General features: G+C 34.6%; 3 protein-coding genes and 1 long non-coding RNA gene across 5 annotated transcripts; 3 read left to right on the top strand and 1 right to left on the bottom strand.

Moving 5' to 3' along the window:
* Positions 1 to 394: 394 nt before the first annotated feature.
* On the top strand, positions 395 to 3,097 carry LOC121240058 (pentatricopeptide repeat-containing protein At4g11690). Its single transcript, XM_041137510.1, has one exon. It carries the CDS (start codon positions 509 to 511, stop codon positions 2,195 to 2,197), a length of 1,689 nt encoding a protein of 562 aa, XP_040993444.1. The 5' UTR covers positions 395 to 508; the 3' UTR covers positions 2,198 to 3,097.
* Positions 3,098 to 4,383: 1,286 nt separating this feature from the next.
* Positions 4,384 to 8,373, top strand: LOC121239949 (methyl-CpG-binding domain-containing protein 5-like). Of its 2 annotated transcripts, XR_005935413.1 has the most exons (4): positions 4,384 to 5,060; positions 6,551 to 6,673; positions 6,787 to 7,075; positions 8,223 to 8,373. XR_005935413.1 is itself a non-coding variant. In XM_041137362.1 (3 exons), exons 1-3 carry the CDS (start codon positions 4,680 to 4,682, stop codon positions 7,015 to 7,017), a joined length of 735 nt encoding a protein of 244 aa, XP_040993296.1. In that variant the 5' UTR covers positions 4,385 to 4,679; the 3' UTR covers positions 7,018 to 7,231. The 2 variants fall into 2 exon arrangements, 1 of the variants encoding a protein (XP_040993296.1); XM_041137362.1 differs by lacking the exon at positions 8,223 to 8,373 and having other exon boundaries at positions 4,385 to 5,060; positions 6,787 to 7,231.
* On the bottom strand, positions 5,569 to 8,247 carry LOC121239950. Its single transcript, XR_005935414.1, has 3 exons — positions 8,117 to 8,247; positions 5,796 to 5,874; positions 5,569 to 5,702 (listed from the first exon to the last, which is right to left on the bottom strand). It is a non-coding gene; the product is annotated as an uncharacterized LOC121239950 (long non-coding RNA).
* Positions 8,374 to 10,845: 2,472 nt separating the features above from the next.
* On the top strand, positions 10,846 to 14,884 carry LOC121239601 (triosephosphate isomerase, cytosolic). Its single transcript, XM_041136876.1, has 9 exons — positions 10,846 to 11,010; positions 11,262 to 11,337; positions 11,416 to 11,539; positions 12,043 to 12,127; positions 12,290 to 12,422; positions 12,748 to 12,842; positions 13,394 to 13,472; positions 14,376 to 14,458; positions 14,548 to 14,884. The coding sequence occupies exons 1-9, from the start codon at positions 10,972 to 10,974 to the stop codon at positions 14,596 to 14,598; spliced, it is 765 nt and encodes a 254-aa protein (XP_040992810.1). The 5' UTR covers positions 10,846 to 10,971; the 3' UTR covers positions 14,599 to 14,884.
* Positions 14,885 to 19,855: the final 4,971 nt, after the last annotated feature.

Here is a 19,855-nt window from a genome sequence, read left to right as displayed (position 1 = left end):
ATTTTTATAAATTCTCACTCAAAATAAAATAAACAATTCAATTTTTTTAAATCACAAAACATAAATAATATTAAAAAAAAATATTCTAACAATATTTTATTCAATTTTTAAGTTTCATCTTATCTCATTTGAAAAAATAAATAGAGCCTTAAATGATAAGATTTGATCTAAAAAAATTAAAAATTATTTTTTAAATTAAATTATATAATTTTATCACTTTGTTAAGTGCGCTTTATACACAGATCTGAAAATAAAACTTTTATTTAATTTATTTTTTATATTTTATTATAAATCAAACATTATCGGATAGAATATCTTTCTCACCAATTTGTCGATAAAAAGGAGGTGAAGGGAGTCTGCTTTGGCAAAACTGCTGATGAAATCAATAAAACCCGTGGCAAATTAGTATCTGACCCATTCGGTACCATTGGCTGAACATTCAATGGTGGGCCCGGGCACCTGCAATGCATGAAAGCCCAGTGCAAGCACAATAGGCAACGCCTGGAAAATGCCGCAATCGCATCAAGCTCTCGTCCTCATACTGAAAATGGTGAAAAGCCCGCCATTGAAAGCTCTTTCACTCTTCAACTCCTCAACTCTCCAAGGCCTCCAACACAACCACGAATCCTTATCCTTCATCTTACACCACATCCTCTCCTCCAACATGCTATCTCACGCCCACTCTCTCATTCTACAAATACTTTCTGGTCGAATCTCCTCTCCTGATTTCACTCCTTCGTCTCTTCTCCACTATCTAACACAAACTTATTCGAACTTAGATTCAAACCATGTTCATCTCTATGAAGCAATCATCAATGCCCATGTTCTATCTCAATTGCCAGAGCAAGCGCTCTTCTACTTGAATATGATGATTGATAAGGGCCTTGTGCCTGGACCACACACTTTCAATAATCTTTTGGGTTGTCTTGTCAAGTCAAATTGTTTTGAGAAAGCATGTGCTGTTTTCAATAAAGCACGGGGTAAGGTTCAAATGGATGTGTATAGTTTCGGGATTATGATTAAGGGTTGTTGTGAGGCTGGTGATTTGAAGAAAGGGTTTGAGCTTTTGGTTCAGTTGGAGGAAATGGGCTTGTCTCCAAATGTTGTTATCTACACTACTTTGATTGATGGGTGTTGTAAGATAGGCGATATTGAGCGGGCCAAGGAGTTGTTTCGTGAAATGGGAGAGCTTGGTTTGGTCGCTAATCAGCACACTTACACGGTGTTGATCAATGGGTTTTTCAAGAAAGGTTTGAAGAAGGAGGGGTTTGAGCTGCATGAAGAAATGGGGCGCAACGGGGTTTCTCCTAATATTTATACGTATAACTGTATAATCTATGAGTATTGTAATGATGGTAGAACAACTAGAGCCTTTGACCTGTTTGATGAAATGCGCGAAAGAGGGGTGGTTTGTAATGTTGTTACATTCAACACTCTAATTGGTGGCTTGTGTCGAGAGATGAGGGTTTGGGAAGCTGAGAAGTTGGTGGATCAAATGATGAGAGTTGGTATAAGTCCAAATTTAATTACGTATAATATGCTGATGGATGGCTTTTGTAATATTGGAAAGTTGGAGAAGGCCTCAAATTTATTTGATCGGTTGAAGTCAATTGGCCAATGTCCAACTCTAGTTACTTACAATGTTCTAATTGCGGGTTTTTGTAGAGTTGGGAATTCAGTACAAGCTTCTGATTTGATAAGGAAGATGGAGGAGAGAGGGATTTCTCCTTCTAAAGTGACATATACAATCCTAATCAATGCCTTTGTTCGATCAGGTGACATGGAAAAAGCATTTCGTATATATTATTCCATGGAGAAGGCAGGTTTGGTTCCAGATGTTTATACATTTGCTGTATTAATACATGGTTTATGCATAAAGGGTAATATGAAGGAAGCCTCAAAGCTGTTCGAGTCCATGAGTGAGATGCATTTAGAGCCAAACGATGTGATATATAATACAATGATTCTTGGGTACTGCAAAGAGGGTAGCTCTTACAGGGCATTGAGGTTGCTTCAAGAAATGGGTCAGAATGGACTGGTTCCAAATGTAGCCTCCTACAGTTCAACCATTGGAGTTCTTTGCAAGGATGGGAAGTGGACAGAGGCTGAAATTCTACTTAAATCAATGACAGAGTCAGGTTTAAAACCATCGATTTCAGTCTACAATATGATTTCTCAAGCCAAAAATGGCTCATGATTCAAGTTTTTGACATGGTATATTGAAGGAAACAAGAAATGTAATGAAAATTTTATGAATTCGCTGTTTTGTGGCTTGATTGACTACTAGCATAAAGCTACCATCGTACAGAGCTGAAATTTCGATAATTCTTGGTGCCATGATAGAATTATCCCAAGTGATAATAGAGGGCCCCTTCCGTGGAGCAGTACAGCGCTCTAACCCTGGTAGATAACATTAGGATTGGAATTGAGGGATTAATTATGTGCCAGTAGAGCTGCAGTGTAAAATTTATCAGCAGGGATGTTCTATTCAGTGCTGCACTTCCCGTTAGAAGACAGAATAGACGGCAGTGAATGAATGGGTAGAATGAGGAAGGCCCAATTAGCTGAAGCTGTATTCCCATGATGGTATGCCAGATCAATCATATGTAGGGTGGACTTACCATTAGAGACTCTGTAACTTAATTAGTTTAGTTTTGGCATTACAACAATAGGCTATGGCTCCAATCTCGGCCACTAAATTACAGCATCAAACAAACTATCATTTGTTCTCGTGGCTTCCATGAGGTGCAGCTCCCTGTGAAGTTTCAACTTAAATGTCTGTGATCATGGAAAATGATATTGTTGTTTGATCCCTCCTGTGATAACACCCTAGGTTGTACTTGGGAAAATCAAGAAATTGGGGAATGCAATTGGTGAAAGACATGAAAAGAATTGATATCAGTGTCTTAGGATTGACATGATGCAATTTGTGACCTTTCTTAAGAGTAGCTGGAATGGATTGTGCCGGGTACTAGGGTAGCCAATTTGCTCAGTAGTGGTTATAAATGATTGTTATGATGCATTGAAGTTACCTTTGGTGGTCGTTGTTTATTGCTGCAAAAGCATATAATATCAACTTGAGAGTATTGCATGTTTAGGTGGCTTCAGATATAAAGAATGGCTCTGATTTCTCTCATGTATGCGATAGTTTGAATACTGGAAAGTATTTTCTTGGATAGTTGCTCTAATTACGTATTTTCTAACTTGACATTTCCCCCTTGCTTATTTTTGCGTTTGTCATCCTTAATAAAAGATGGAAGTAACTTCAGAGCATGCATTTTTTATTATGATCTCACCATGTATGTGATCATCGTTGTTTATAGGTGCAATAGCATGTAATATCAACTTGAGATTATTGCATATATAGGTGGCTGCAGATATGTAGAATAGCTTAGCTTTCACTCACATACGTTATATGTCCGGTTGGAATGGCAAAAAGTATATGCTTGGGTCGTTGTTCTAATCACCTTTTTTTTCTTTCATGATATCGCGTTCATTACATATTATTGGATTGATCCTCATCTTAAGACATGGAACTGAGTTCAGAGCATGCGTTCTTTACTGTGATCTCACCATAGCTTGGGAGATTTGGACGCCTAAACTCGTTGCCCTTGTCAGGCTAAAATATGCAGATCTCACCACAAAAGCCACATTGCCAATCAATCTTCTGCAGGCCTGTAATTTCCATAGCTGAAACTCACTCCAAATTGCAGACAGGTACCTCGAGGTACTATGCCGCTAAGCCATGGGGTTGTTTTTTATTTTCAAAATCATTGATGAAAATTAATTGAAGTTCCTCTCTGGGGATTAGCTCAAGCCTAAGGATGTTGGTCTTAAGAGACTGATCCCATATTAAAGTTTAAGCCCATTTGGATAGTGAAATGTTTTAACTCATTTCATCATTATAATTTTTTCAAATTTTCACATAAAATATAATAAACAATTCAAAATTTTTAAATCTCAAAACAATAATAATATTAAAAAAAATAATATTCTAACAACATTTTATTCAACTTTTAACTTTTATTTCAACTTATCTCATCTCAACTTACTATCTAAACGGCGCCTGTAGAAAAAATTTCTATTTTCTAAGAGTTATGTCTCATAAAAAATATAAAAAAATGGACGATTTACTTAATGCCAATAAAATAAATAATTTGTATAAATTTTAAATAGATAAATGATATACAAACCATTGTCAACAAAGTGAATTCTACCCAAAAAAAAAAAGTGTAAAAAAAATATTTTTTATTAGTGGAGCTCACTTTTTTTATAAATAAATTAGATGAAGTTGGTCTATTTGAGTTTTGTAACTAATATTATTGAAGTTGATTTTTTATTTTAAATGAGGTTCACCTTTTTGACAACACGAAACTTTTCTATTTGTACAGCTTAATTGCTTATTTCTCCAGACTCTTATGTATTTTTTTTTTCCCTCAAATTATATAAGAATTCGCTCCTCAAGCTACTCAGTGCGTTGTGTTGATTCCTCAACCTGATCACTGGCCATCGAGCTTCAGACAATCTTAAGAGTAATCTTCTTCGTATCAATCGAGCGTGTCTCGGTAACGTAATCACGTATCTCAATAAATCTAACTCGGAAGCGGCCGAGTTCAAACCGTTGCTGAGTGATTTCACTTTCCGCCCAAACTCGCTGGCTGCATACTCCTCCAGCTCTCATGTCCACCTGGTGTCAGGATCCGAACCCCAACCCGAAGTCTCCCAAACGAGACCCGAGCAGACCCGGAAAATCCCTATCCGCCGAGCTGCCATCCGATCCGCTGCTCAGACCCGGCTCCTACATCGACTCAACTGCCACTGGGCGTGACGGGACTGCTTCGATGCTTGGTATGCGCGGCTCGTCCGATAGCTCGTCGCCTTCTTTAGCCTCGAAGACTTCTAACGGTGTGGCCACGCCGTTTCCGGAGAGCACGGAATCTCCGGCGGGAGCTCAGCAGCGTCGGGGGGCGGCGGCGGCGCTACCGGACTGGTTGCCGCCTGGTTGGAAAATCGAAGACAGAGCTCGGATCTCTGGTGCCTCAGCTGGAATGATAGATAGGGTAAAGTACATTTCAGTGCGCAAGTTATTGTTCTAAAACTATCGAAATAAATATTTCTCATATTAATGTTTAATGTCTGTTAATGCTTGTTTGGCTGCTGAGAAAACTAAAGAAGAAAGGGAAATGTTAAAAGATGTCCATTTTTAGCTTTGGTATCCGATAGATGAAGGTTTTTGGTCAATAAGCCGGACAGTCGTATGAGCTAGAGTAACTTTTTTTGCTTCTTCTTGTGGCTTACAAGTTATTGAATGGGGTCAGGTTTCATGAATTAACTTTATTTTGTCTTATCATTTTTGCCTTGCCTTTATAAGAGCCTAGACTTTAACTGTATTTCTCAACTCACCTTGACAAAGCCTAAAATCCCGTCTGTTTGATTGTATAGTGCATGCTCTGCTAAAACATTCCATTTGTTATTATCTTTTGTACTTGGCTTGAGCATTCAAGTTATATGTTTGTTGAATTGGATTATATGATTTACATCAATCATCTACTGGAGCAAGCCTTGTAGTTTTACTGCAATATATGTAGATGCATAATCTTATTTCTTAGAGACCAAGTCAGGTCTTTTTGTTTTTTTCAAAGAAGAAATCACCATAGCTTGATTTCACAACTCGCGTAGGGCTTGAGCTAAGCTACAGTACCCTACAAGAGGAAATTAGCAAGTATTAAACTACACCACTGTAAGAGACTAAACAAAACCTCCATCTATACCAAAGAAAAGAGGGTTATTTACACCTGACATTCAACAAACCGAATCTGTCCATCACCAAGCAGCCCCTAGCCCTTGAGGAGCATCTTGAACATCCAGAAGCTCCTGAAATAGACATTTGCCCCATTTAGCCTAGTGATTAGCAATATAATTCACTTCCCTGTAGATATGCTTCCATTGAACTACTCAATCCTGACGGCTTAAATGTATTTCCTTCAAAATATCAATCGTAGACCAATGAGCACACCCCTTACACACACAATCAAGCACCAATTTGAGTCAGATTCATTCTCCACCATATGAAAAATGAAGCTTCCACTTATCAAGGCATCTGGATTGTGTTTCTTTGTTCAACTAACCTTATAAGAGAGTTTGAGAGGGGTGTAAATAATTCTGCTTCATTATGTCACACCTACGACATCCAAAAAAAAAGGTTGCATCTGAAGTGAGTTTCTTATGTTTTGCATTGCATCTCGAATGACTGGTTTGCTACAAGTGTAGGGTCTATTCCTAGTTTTGATAAATCAACATTTTTGAAGTTTCAGTTATGATGACAGCAAATTCTGGAATTGATCCATCTCATAAAATGACTATCAAATACTATAGGTAAAAAAGTACATTAATATCCTTTTTTATGTGGACTCCTTAGAGTAGCCTTCTCCACTTGCTCTGTGTCCTCCATAAATACGGCCTAAATTGTCTCTGTATTGTGCAGTGCTTTATAATATCCTTTTTATAGTGGACTCCCAAATAAGGCCTAAATCGCCTCTGTAATGTGCAGTACTTTCTTGATCCAGTTTCAGGCCATCGATTCCGATCAAAGAAAGAGGTTTTTTTCTTCTTAGAAACCGGAACCAAACGGAAAAGGGGGAAAGTAATGGAGAACTCTGATGCTGATAAATTGGTGAGTCAAAAGCAGAACTTCACTTCATTGAAAGTTTTTGGAAATTTTTCCCCCTTACTCTACACTCTACTAATGTATCCTGCATTTTCAAATTTCTTTTTCCATCTATGAAGGGTTCTGAGGGCCAGAAACCAAAGAAGTCTGGCATGAAGTCGAAGAGTTCTGCTTCAAAATTTGATTTTTCTAACGTGCCTGAGAAGGTCGAATGGGTTCTCACAGATGCCGCCCAAGGATCCTGGGCTCCTTTTATTGGTGATGAAAAGGTGTCAGAATCTACTATGCAAGAGTGGTCCGCTGCATTTACAGCCGTCGCCTCCAGAGACAATGATCAGAGAAAGTCTTGAAGGCATTTCCAAACTGCCCATTGTTTCATTGGGAGTGTGATCTCTACTGACCCTTACAGGTCTTATTTTTTGCCCCCTCTTTCTTTTCCTTACTTGAAGCTCTTTTAGGTGTTAATTTTAACGTCATTTTGATTTGGCAGCCTTCAATTGAATTGCCATTTGACATTTCTTGTTTTAGGTTGTTGAATGTTCTAATTATATTTTGGTTGCTATTTTGGTTCTCGCTTTCGTTAGAATGTAACTTCAGAAATGATCTGACAGATCTGTGCACCGAAGGAATTCACAGACTTCACACAGAATTTTGCCCAAATTTTTTTTACTGTTCCGTAATTCACGTGCAGTAATCAACGTTTGGCATGGAGTCATAATCAATCCATAATGCAAATTGTCCCATGCTTGGATGTGGCGGATGCATGCGTCAACTCCATGAGTCATGTTTGGCATTTTTTTTTTTTTTTATCAATTAAAGTATATATCATGCTTTTACAAACAACTCGAGAGCCGAATTAAATGGTAGATTCAGGTTTTTTTTTATAGATTGGTGATCTTTACCACTTTGAACTTAGGTTTACAGATTGTTCAGTGTGCCTTCTTTGTTTATGTTGCGCTTATCTATAGCTAATTGTAGAGGTGTAAATAATTTTAAGTTCGAGCGAATAGTAAGGGGTAACACTTTGTTTGTTTAATTTTATTTGAACTTGACTTGAGCTCAAGCTCATTATCAAATTTCATTTCATATTATCAAATCATATATGCTTATGGTAATACCAACATGGAAAAAGAATATATATCCAAGGCACGGCTGAGCAGACCTGCCCGCATGAATCAGTTGTATGGAACAAGCATATATATATGTATGTATGTATGTATGTATGTATGTATGAGGAATATATAACGTTAAAAAAATGGTTGATTTATCATTTGTTTAACCATCATCTTTTTATTATCCTTTTACATAATATCAAATGGTTGGCAAATGAGTAATGATAACAAATGTTTTTCTAATCATTTGATGCAAAATCTAGACATGATAATCAAAGATGATAATTGAAGGAACATAAATAACACTTTCCCATGACATTAATGGTATTCATCTTACTATAAGAGGGAGTGGTTTGAACTAACTGGAAAGTGGGATACAACAATCGGAGCTTCAGATGGTTTTAATTTATTTTTGGATTTGCCTGACCGACGATGTTCCACGCAGCCGGAAGCTCCGATGGGATGATCATCGGAGACTTGGGAGGACGAGAAACACATGAAGAAACTGAATAAGGCAGAGAAAAGAGCCATTGCGTTTCTCTTTTTAATTGTTGTTGACTTGTTGGAAGTTCTTGATTTAGAGAACAACATCGTTGTGGGTATCTTCCGGAGAGAAGAAAGTCGGAATGGATGAGAAATAAATGGAAGATACTCAATTTATAGACTTTTTAGAATGATGGTAGAGATGGCAAACAGGCAAATTGTCTTGACGACCAAGGAAAAATGCATACGTGAAGGATCAAACTGCTTGGTGAGCAAGTACAGAAAGACCAATCAAACTGCTTGCATGGTGAGTTCTCGCCACGTTCACGGCTTTGTGGCTGTCGCCTTTGACTGCAGCCCTGGAATATGATATGTTTTATGTTATAATCAACAGCTTAATTGGGCGTTATTACTTATGGATTTTTTTTTTTGGTCGTGGAAAATGCAAGCTTTTTATTAATAGTAAATGTAAATGAGGATGATTTACAACACAGAATATACATCAAAAGGTATGGAAATTGGGAGAAATGCATGAGACTATAATGATCATAGGATGTATAGCCTTCAGCATCTATCTATACTCAATCAAGGGTTCCATACTTCTTAGTTGAAATCATTATAAATGGCATAAACTTCTCCCATATTGTGAAATTCTAGTCACCACATTTCTATAATCAATCCATTTAATACATAAGAATTTTTAAAGAATTTAAATAAGAGAACTACATAAAAACTTCATAGAATTTAACTTCGATATTAAAGTTATATGAATTTATGAGTTTTTTTTTTTTAACAAATTAGATATTATAGTTAACATCATTGAAAAAGGAAGTAAAATTCTACATTCTGCACTCTTGTCCCGCTTCCATCTTATTATAATGAGGTGGTATTGTCCATCAACTTTTGAATTTATTAATTTTTAAAAAAAAATTAAAAATGATCTAAAGATAATAAAAGCATTACATTTTATACAGTGAGATGAAAAATGTGATTCGTAGCATTACAAAAAATGAACCTGCATAAGTGATTTTATTATATCATATTGCAATTTATGACCAAAATCTTGTATAAAGGACGTTACTGTCACAGACAGACTCACAATAATCTTTCTTTCTTTCCTTGATCATCTTGGGTATATAACTCACGCACTCTCTTTGAAAAAAATGATTAAATATAGAATTTATGTTAAAAAATTAAAATTTTAATAGTGAATCTCATACTTTTTCAAAAAGAATGTACGAGATTTACATACTTAAAACTGTTACTCTTAATTGCCAAAATCATTTGAACCAATTGACAACACCTTGATTTCTCACTTAAGAGAATCGAGAATTGAATCCCCTTCCCCAATAATAATAATAATAATAATAATTAAAACTGTTACTCTTAATTAAATATATGACATTTGATTTCCCTTTTGACTTTTGAGTAAGTAGGTCCTGTTTGGATAGTAAAAGTGTTTCATTTTATCTCATCTCATCTCATCTCATCTCATCATTATAACTTTTTCAAATTCACACACAAAATATAATAAACAATTCAACTTTTTCAAATCTCATAATAATAATAATATTAAAAAATAATATTTTAACAGTATTTTATTTAATTTTTAACTTTTTTTAAAATCATTTCATCTCATCTTATTATCTAAACTGTAACTAAAAGAACTTCCTCTTTATCTATTTTCATTACAGTTTACACCTAGAATCAGACCTCATCGTTTCTTAGATTTAGGGCCATCATATATTTATTTAAATTTTATAGGCACACCATATATTTGATTAGTTGTACCAGAGTGGTCATCTATCACTTGGAAGTCAATACTACCCATTTAAAACCATCGCCACCATTATTTTTCATTTTTTTGGACGGTTGGTTGGTCATTTGGACCACAATATTGTTGACTTTACTGAATAATTAGAAAGGAATAAAAAAGGTACGATTCATGCCCAATGTAGTTAATACTTGAATATTTATGAAATTAAAAAATAACTTATTCCACTCAAATTATTTATAACTTTGATGAGAAAAGTTTTAGAACAGAGTTCAACTTTATATTCTTTCAAAAAAGTACTAGAGGTAGAAAGTGATTTTATAAAATTAAATTTACAAATTAATATAATTTTATGTGATATATTAGATTTATTTTATAATAAAAATAATTTTATAAATTAATATATCACGTAAAATCATATCAATTTATGAGTTGATTTTTATAAAATTTCTTAGTGATTAAATCCTTCTCATACTTTTATTGTCAGCATAATTGGCATAAAAACATGAAATTTGGAAAAAAGAAAAACAAAAGAAATTCAAATAGGTGCCATTTGCTTAGTCACTGATAATTTTGTGGAAATTAAGAGATTATCATATCATCTCGTCTAATAATTATGACTTTTCTAAACTTAAAAAAAAAATACAAAAAATAATTTAAATTTTTTAAAATTTTTAAATATAAATAATATTAATAAATAATATTTTAATAATATTTTATTTAATTTTTAAATTTCATATCATTTCATCTCACAGATCAAGCCGCTAATTTTAGAACGGGATTTGGTAGGGGTATTACAGTAATGTTACATAGACGAGGAAGGAGATACCCTTGCCCTTCACAAATCACCCAGTCGCCAAAACGCATCCATTTTAGTTGTTGGCTGTGAACTCTGGTTCTCTTCTGGTTCTCTCGTCTAGCTCTTCATCGCAAGAATGGTCAGGAAATTCTTCGTCGGAGGCAACTGGAAATGCGTATGTCTCTCCCCTTTTCTCATTCATTATCCTTGTGCAATCCTTTTTGTTCGTTTTCTTTTTTTATGAAAAGTGAGCGATCTGACTGTATTTCCGACCTCTCATATCGATCCATATGCAGTGCGTTTGGTTTTGGACCGTTTAATTGGTTTTCCTGATTTCGGATTTTAACCACTTCGATGAGATCTAAAGTTTTTTAGACACATACATCTATGTATCATAATCACCTTTGGGCTTTGATTTTGTTTCAGAATGGGACAGGTGAGGAGGTGAAGAAGATTGTTACTACACTTAATGAAGCTGAAGTCCCTTCTGAAGATGTTGTGGGTGAGTTTTTTTGAGCTTCTCGATATCAGTTCTGATTTTCGATGTGTTTCTTATTGTGATTCTTTCTTTTTCTTGCAGAGGTGGTTGTAAGCCCTCCATTTGTGTTTCTTCCTTTGGTGAAAAGCTTATTGCGCTCTGATTTCCATGTCTCGGCACAGAACTGTTGGGTTCGCAAAGGTGGTGCTTTTACTGGAGAGGTTAGGTATGTGTAGATCTCATTTATCATCTCTGTTTTGACGCACTGATTGGCAGATTGCTATGTATAACTTTTTCATTTTGAATATCCATGTATGGAAAATGTTAAGAGTGTAGTGATTAATCATTGTTGTTGTTTTTGTTATTGAATGAGCTAAATATAAATGAATTTTCCCTATTGGAGTTTAGTTTCCACGTTTCATTAATAAAGCTTGACTATAGATTATAGATTTCTGTTTCATGCACCTGTCCAAAAGAGGAAAAAGAAAAATTATTGAAAGATGAAAAGATATAAGGGGTTGTCTTTTGTAAGTGCGAGACTCTATTTTATTTAATGAGATTTCAGATCGGTTGATGAGTTTCTTGTATCCTGTTTTCTTTTATTCCTTATGAAGTCAAATGTTTTCCTTTCAATCTTTTCGAGTGTTTACAATCGGCAGCTCTTCAGGTATGGTGCAATGCGACTGTTTTATTATGTGACTAATATGAAGTTGATGTCTCTTTTTACAGTGCAGAGATGCTTGTCAATTTGGGCATCCCCTGGGTCATCCTTGGTCATTCTGAAAGAAGAGCTCTTCTAAACGAGTCAAATGAGGTGAGCATTGCTGCATTTCCTTAGATGATGTTTTCTCATCTGTTAATTATATGGTAGTTTGCATGAACAATTTTTTCTCTGGTGTATCTCGTCTTAAATATTAAGCCAACATTGGTTAATTGTAGCTGTTTACAGTCTCTAGTCCCATGCTTGTCTTTGCAGTTTGTTGGAGATAAAGTTGCATATGCACTCTCTCAAGGGTTAAAAGTGATTGCTTGTGTTGGGGAGACTCTTGAGCAGCGAGAGTCGGGATCCACAGTGGCTGTTGTTGCTGCACAAACAAAAGCAATTGCAGGTACCTCCTTGCTTTACTTGAACTTGAAAAGGGAAAAAGATGCCTTTATTTTTTCTTTTCTTTTTTTGGTTACTTTAAATTCTATTTACTTTGGTATTTAAAAGGGTGCTACAGAAGTTCCTGCTGTACTAGTTCACTCTTTTGAAATATTGCTAGAGAACTTGCTGCTGAATTAGTTTTGATTAAAAGATGGTTATTTTTAAATGGTGTCTAGTAATTTATTGTTAAGAGGATATTCTCATTTACAGTTGCACAATATTCTACTCCTCTCTGTTCTCTATACGTGATCTTATAGATGCATTACCTCATTATTCTTCTCTTGCAGATAAGGTATCGAATTGGGAAAATGTTGTTTTGGCTTATGAGCCAGTTTGGGCAATTGGAACTGGGAAGGTTGCAACCCCTGTTCAGGCGCAGGAAGTAAGTATGGGTTTAAGAATGTTTCTTTTTAGGTATTATTTAAATGTGAATTTTTACTTTACTGATTTACACATGGGGTTTCCAACTGAGGAACCTAGAACTCATGTAATAAACGCTCCATTCATGTACCATTCCTCCATGTTAGTTTATCTTAATGCTTGGGGGCAATTGATGCATGACTTGAAGGGCACTTTAGTAGGTGCCCCCTTTTATTTAATCTAACGGTATGAGAAACTCTTTTTCTGACTATCTGATTGCCTTTATATATGATACATTTATGCTCTTATTCAAAAACATATTTTATAGGAAGAATACTGTCTATTATTCTGCTACATGAACACTGAAATTGCACAGAGAGCTGCTGTCTCTATAAGACTATAGGTATCTAGCCAAGTGGGGTTCCCCTGTCCATCATTTTTTGCCCATTTTAAATTCAGTAGCACATTTTAGTGAATAAAGGCTATTTTTATGCACTCAAAAAGATGATGTTGCTTTCGTTTTCGGTAAATTGCTTCTTCTTTTCACAACTTTGCATGGATTTTTTCTTCCAGGTTCATGTAGAATTGAGGAAATGGCTTCATAACAATGTGGGAGCTGAAGTCGCTGCATCAACCAGGATCATCTATGGAGGTATTCTCACCTTGATAATATCAATATGTAATATGCAATCAGTCTATAATATATATATATATATATATATATATATATTATAGGATATGCAAATTTATAAGCTGGCTTCATATAAATGAAAGTTACTAGCAGACCTCATTGGAGTATCAACCATGTTTAAGAAGCATATACGGATGTCTTTGTTAGAGTGTCTGTGTAGAGAAGAAAGAGAGAGCACTTTGAGTAATCTGGTTATAGTGTTCGTCGTGTTCATATGTTTGTTGGCTGAAGTTTTTTGTTTGTTTCTTGTAATCTTTTATGCTCTCCTAGTTTCACAGTAATATTGCTGTGGGTGAATCCATTGCATCCCACACAACATACTCTAATTAAATACCTATAGTGACCAAGTAAGCCTTGAGCAAGTAGAATCAAGCCTCAGAGACTGAAGTACCTAAAATATCAGCACCTCTGGCCAGTTGCATCCTATATCGTATAATTCCATTTACCTCTGTGTACTATTGATGTTAGTTGTAGCATTGAGCATGTTTTGCTGACTGGAGCAACTATTTCTTATAGCTCGATATATCTAATCAGATATCAGACCGAGAACCATCCCTAGCTTGTGGGTTTAGTTCAATATAGGGTTGGTAATAAAATCAAGTTGAACGCAATTATGGTGTGGATGTTTTCCTCGTTTTTTACATGGTCTACATCATATAAGACAGCTGTTCTTTTTATTAGTGTGAATCTACTACTGTATCACTGTAGCTAAAAGAAGGTGTTTCACTGGTTTTTTTTTTTTTTTTTTTTTTTCCTTTTGATCGGTAAGGAAGGTGTTTTACTGTGTACTCTGGATGTCTTTTTACCTTTATAGCAAAAACTCTCTGGATGTCTTGCATTCTTACGAAAGCATTTCTACTGTAGGTTCTGTAAATGGAGCAAATTGCAAAGAATTGGCAACACAGCCAGATGTGGATGGATTTTTGGTTGGTGGAGCTTCCCTTAAGGTGGTTATTTGTCTGTCATTCTTTAACTTCTTTTAATTTCTTGTCTAGAACTGGGTGAGCTGATTCTCCTCCACTGTTCTTTTTAACAGCTGGAGTTCATTGACATCATCAAGTCAGCCACAGTGAAGAAGCATCATTAGAATTCAATACCACATGTTGGAATGGCTGCTCTTCTTGATTCCTCCTTCAATGCTTAATGGAAAAAAAAGGGAATATTATCTTGTAGTTGTGGTCTGTGTTTGGAGATTTAAACCAGCATAGTATAAAGAATAATGAGTCAAGATCTTTCTTTTTCCCCGTGAGTTGAGGCATGGATCTCACTTCTTATTTATTGTATGTTTTGAGTACCGGTTGAAATGAAACCTAATGGTGATGTTTGATTTTAGAAAATAACAAGCATGCAGTCAATGTGGAAGACACTTGTACTATTTCCTGGGATTTACCTTTTGCTATAAATCTTCCAAAAGTACAAAAAGACGTGAAAGTAAACTGCCCGAGGCCGAGGGCTCACCTTAGTTTCATCGTACCCACTGACTGCCAAATCATGTAAACGGGACAAGATGATGTTCAAGGCGAATTTGCATGCCCAAACCATGTGTCTGACTAGTTTGCAAAAATACTTACACGTGGCATACCTAAACTATTCGAGTGGTTGGACTTGGGCGTGGGTTAGTTGCAATTGATTGAATTGCTAAAGGAATGACACCAATTGCCAATACCGTTGGCATTATTAATTAGTGCGTGCTTTCTATCATGATAATTGAGCAGCTCAATTAGTACTCTTTTCAACCTTTTTTATGCTTCCTGACTTTAATGACAATGGCTGCTGCATCTTTTCCCCCCCTTAAATGAGCAGCCGTCCAGTACTATTAGATCAGATTCAAACTCTCCGAGTGATGCATTTCTTTCTTTTTTTGGGTTTACTTTTAGTTTTAGCGTCACTTTTGCGCCGCCCTCTCTCTCCCATTAATATGCAATCTTTGTTTTGGTTTGGGATTGTTTCAATTGAAGGCTTTTTATCTAATTTAAAGAGAACAAAACACAATATTGAATGTTCAACGGCTCATGTAGTATTTACGTTATGAAAAAGTTGTATAATAAATGTTATAAGACTCGTATATATGTTTGCACCTAACAGTAACACGTTATGCATGATGTGATTGAGATCTGTTAGGTCCAACAAGCTTACGTAGAAGAGAGTACCATTTGGCATTGCTGTGGACAAGTTCACTCTGCTTTCAATGCACCGCTTGATTATGATACCAACATGGGGAGTAGGAGGAATCAATTATCAATCCTTTTAGCAACCTCTGCCAATTAATATGTCAGTACATGAATTTAGTGAGTCCAATAACTATTCATTAGATGCTGTAGAAGAAGAAGAAGAAGAAGAAGAAGAAGGTGGAAAAGGCAAAGCACGGTTGATCAGAATCCTTTAAAATTCGTCGCTGGGGTGCGTACTAAGCTAGCCGGTTAGAAAGAGAAGCTCCTCTTCTCTAGAAAAAAAAAAAAAAAAAAAAAAAAAAATTCATTCTTTTCAAGTGCTTCTATTGTTCATCTTCCTCTCTATTTCCTTTTCCAATACCAATCTATGTATATATTTTTGTGATAATTTTTTTTTTCTCTCTTTTACACCGGTTTGATTTTGGTCAAATCTAACGCACTCTGACGATCAACTATCAATAAGTGCCCCATCATACAACTCTCCATCCGCCAATCTACCGGGATGAAGTAGAACTGCGGCAAAAATCTTGGCGAGTGACTCTCACGTGCGGCTTGCTCCATGTGTGGCCTTGATGCGCTGCCGTGCCATGATGTGTCTATCAGCTACACGTGTTGCACTAGTAGATTTTCCACCTCAAGATCTTCCAGATCTGCCCCTCCCATCTCATAACCACCAGTGCGTGTGAAGTAATTTGGCCCACCGCAGTCTAGTCCATCTGATGCCGATCTTCTTACTATGTTTCTGTTTTCCATAACCGATAATCTTGAGGAAGGTAATACGGGTCTATTCAAGAAACATTTCAAGACAACAAACCGTAGTGTACTTTCAGCTTCTACCACCTCCAGCGGTGGCTTCACAGTTAGCACATCTACGTGAACTAAAAAAAACTCATCATTTAAGACGGCGTCCTCTTTGCAAGATAAGGGTGGGAAACAAATATTTGATCTAAAATCCGCTTTTTTTCTTTACTTTAGCGTTGCAGTTGTTATAATTGGGTGTTTTTTAAGAAACCTCATCCCCTCCTCATGTATCTCATTTTTCATTATCTGAATGATATATTTGCTTATTTAGAAAAAAAAATTCTTTAAAATTCATTATTTACCATATTTTATTTTATGTTTTTTCGTCTTTTAGTATATTTGTTGCTATATTGGAACAGATATTTCTAAGTGATTGATTCTATTCTTTCTTAAGCTAGTCCCACTGTCAATTTGTCTTATATTATATAGAGTAATATTATATACTACAATCATCTTATTTTTATTTTACTATATAAGATGTGACATATTTATCATTATTAGATGATAAAAAATTATTTAATAAAAAATTATCTAATAGTGATAAATGTATCATATCTTATATAATATGATAAAAATGAAATTGAAAATATAGTTATAGAATTTTCCCTCCAACCTGCGTATACCTTTGATACCTTACACAAAAAGCAGTTTTTGCCTGGAAAGCACCTGGAAACAGGAAGGTCGTTTATCCCAACATCAAAGGTTGTCGTCGTCGTCGTTGTTGTTTTTTGTTTTTTTTATTGTTTTTTAAGTTTGGGTACGGCAGATTAATGTAATCATGAGACTGCTAGCTCCTTTTGAAAATGAGGAACAATCGTCCAATCTCTCTAACCTAAACAATTTCTTTCGACCGACAAATATATTCCCCGGCCAGTGAGAATTTCCACGTGAATTCTCTTGAATCCCCCACACTCCTCTTTTCTTCGGCTTTTAAGTCTTTTAGACCACCTTTCTTCGCGGAGGAAAAACGCAAGATTCACTGCTTCTCTGCACCACCAAACTTGTAAACTCTGTAATGTTGGTTTTACAGTGTTCTGTGTTTTTAACTGAATCTACATACATATCTAGTACGTGCAAGCTTCGTATACGTACAGTAAAAAATAGCGAGACCCATTAAAGAAAATAAGGTTTTTTTTTCCGTAGATTTCATTTTTTTTTCCTCACAATAATTATAAAAAAATTGTATTATAATATGACTTAATTTTTCGTAATAAGTTAAATATACATTAGAAATTTTATAATCAATATACTACATTAGATTGTATAATATTAATTCAATTTATAGACCAAATATTTGTCTATTTCAATGTAGTGGATAGTGTACGTATGGGGGTTTCGATCCAATAAAGAATTTAATTCTTAATATATGTAATAATAATTCCTTTATATTATTGGTATAAAATAAGAATAATGTTATATACAATTATAGAGTGTGTAAGTGCCGTACAGTCATTTTAAAAAAGAGTAAGATTTATTATTAAAAAATAATTATTATTTTATATAAATCTTATATTTATTTATTTATTTTTAAATAATTATATAATATTTATATATTTACGACTGTAATTATTATTTTTCATGAAATAATCATGTAACAAGCGGAAGTGGAGATCCAAATTCTTCGACCATGGTTAATGAGAATTGGAATTGTTTGGTTTCTATTTTGTTAGTTGACGCATGTGCCTTAAAAGAAGGGAAGTCAAAGAGTCAAGGCATCCATCCATGTGATGTACTGTTCATCATGATTCCCCGCGTCACACGATCTAAAACAGCTCTCTTAACCTCCACCACTCAGCGCTTTACTTTCTTGCCCTCTATGATTATACTCTAAACAACTTTAATGGACCATCGTTTAGACATTCCAATTCTAACGTGTATAATTATTAGTTATTTTCATCCTAATACAAACCATATTCTCCCTTGTTGTAATGGTATTTTGGAGATAAAAATTTTGTACAATCATTTTTACATACATTTTATATATTTTATTAATGTGATTAACTGTATCACTTTTTTTAAATATAAAATAACTGTTTTGACCAATCACATCAATAAAAAATATAAAAAATATATAAAAATAATTGTATGTTACAGAATTCTTCTAAAAATTTACAGGTCTGAATTTGTTTGCTCGAAATACGACTTAATGATTGCCGAGCCTTGCCAGCAATGTATATATAGCGACCAAGCTATCAAAATTAACTTTTAGAGCTTTTTCGCAATGATTGTTAATATTAAATAGACCTACCCATCTATCTAATGTGGGTAAAAATCGATCTATTATTTTGATTGTCAACGAATTCCATCAGTTTAAGTCAGTTTTAACTCAGTAGCAGCATTAATTTGAAACGAAAAATCGGAACAATACAAGGGTCTTGGTGGCCCTAGCATTGTCGATTTGAACTACACGAGATAGAGTGGAATGACTACATTTCAAGAGTAGCTATAATGGAACGAATAGGCAAACCATCCATTTATATTGAATTTATTTCAAGAGACTATTTATTTGTATTATTATTTCATTAGGGGATATTCACAATATTGGCCAAAATAGTGCTCATGTAGTGTATCATTAGTGAAGTTTTGTTCTATCGTCCCTCGATCATCTCATGATTTGGCATATTTCTATTGGAGGATAATCTTTTTATATTATTATTTGAACTCCTAGTATGTATGCCACATAAAGATGCCCCGGGGATGACATACTCGAGAAAGGATGCCAAATAGACTTATTCCACAAATCTATATATATATATATATATACATATATATATATATATATATATATTTATTTCATTACATCAAGGTAGCATTCTTTGTTTCCATGATCATGATGGCTCCATAAATAACTTTTGAACTTAAAAGCATATTGTCTTTCAGAGCCACAGAGCTTATTTTCTTTAACTGGCACCACTTACAATTTTAGTACTTCGCAGAGCGGGGAAAAATAGTATTTTTAAAGTTACATCTGTGTAATATCATTCATGTGACAAACAGTTAAGACCTAGTTTGAGTATTGAAGATACTCTCATAATATCATACTGTTATTTATTATTTTATTATTATTTTTTACTACTATTCATAAAATACTTAAAAATATCTCACTATTTAAACGCAATCTAAGATAATTATTTTTTATGATTAATGTTAACACATGGATAATACTTGGGAGTAAGAGATTAAAGTGAAAAAAAAGTTACTTAATTATAAAGATATTTAAAAAAAAAAATATTATTTTATTATTATTATTAATAAATAAAATAATAATGGATTATGGATTATTTAAGCCTACGTATATGGATTCATTTTTTTTTTCAAATAATAATAATAAAAGAAAATGCATGGGTATAATTGGGAAAATAAAATATCTCG

Source organism: Juglans microcarpa x Juglans regia, chromosome 7D (genome assembly GCF_004785595.1).
Source record: "Juglans microcarpa x Juglans regia isolate MS1-56 chromosome 7D, Jm3101_v1.0, whole genome shotgun sequence".
Lineage (NCBI taxonomy): Eukaryota > Viridiplantae > Streptophyta > Magnoliopsida > Fagales > Juglandaceae > Juglans > Juglans microcarpa x Juglans regia.
Note: the sequence above shows the minus strand (reverse complement) of the source record. Positions and strands in the feature narration are given on the sequence as shown.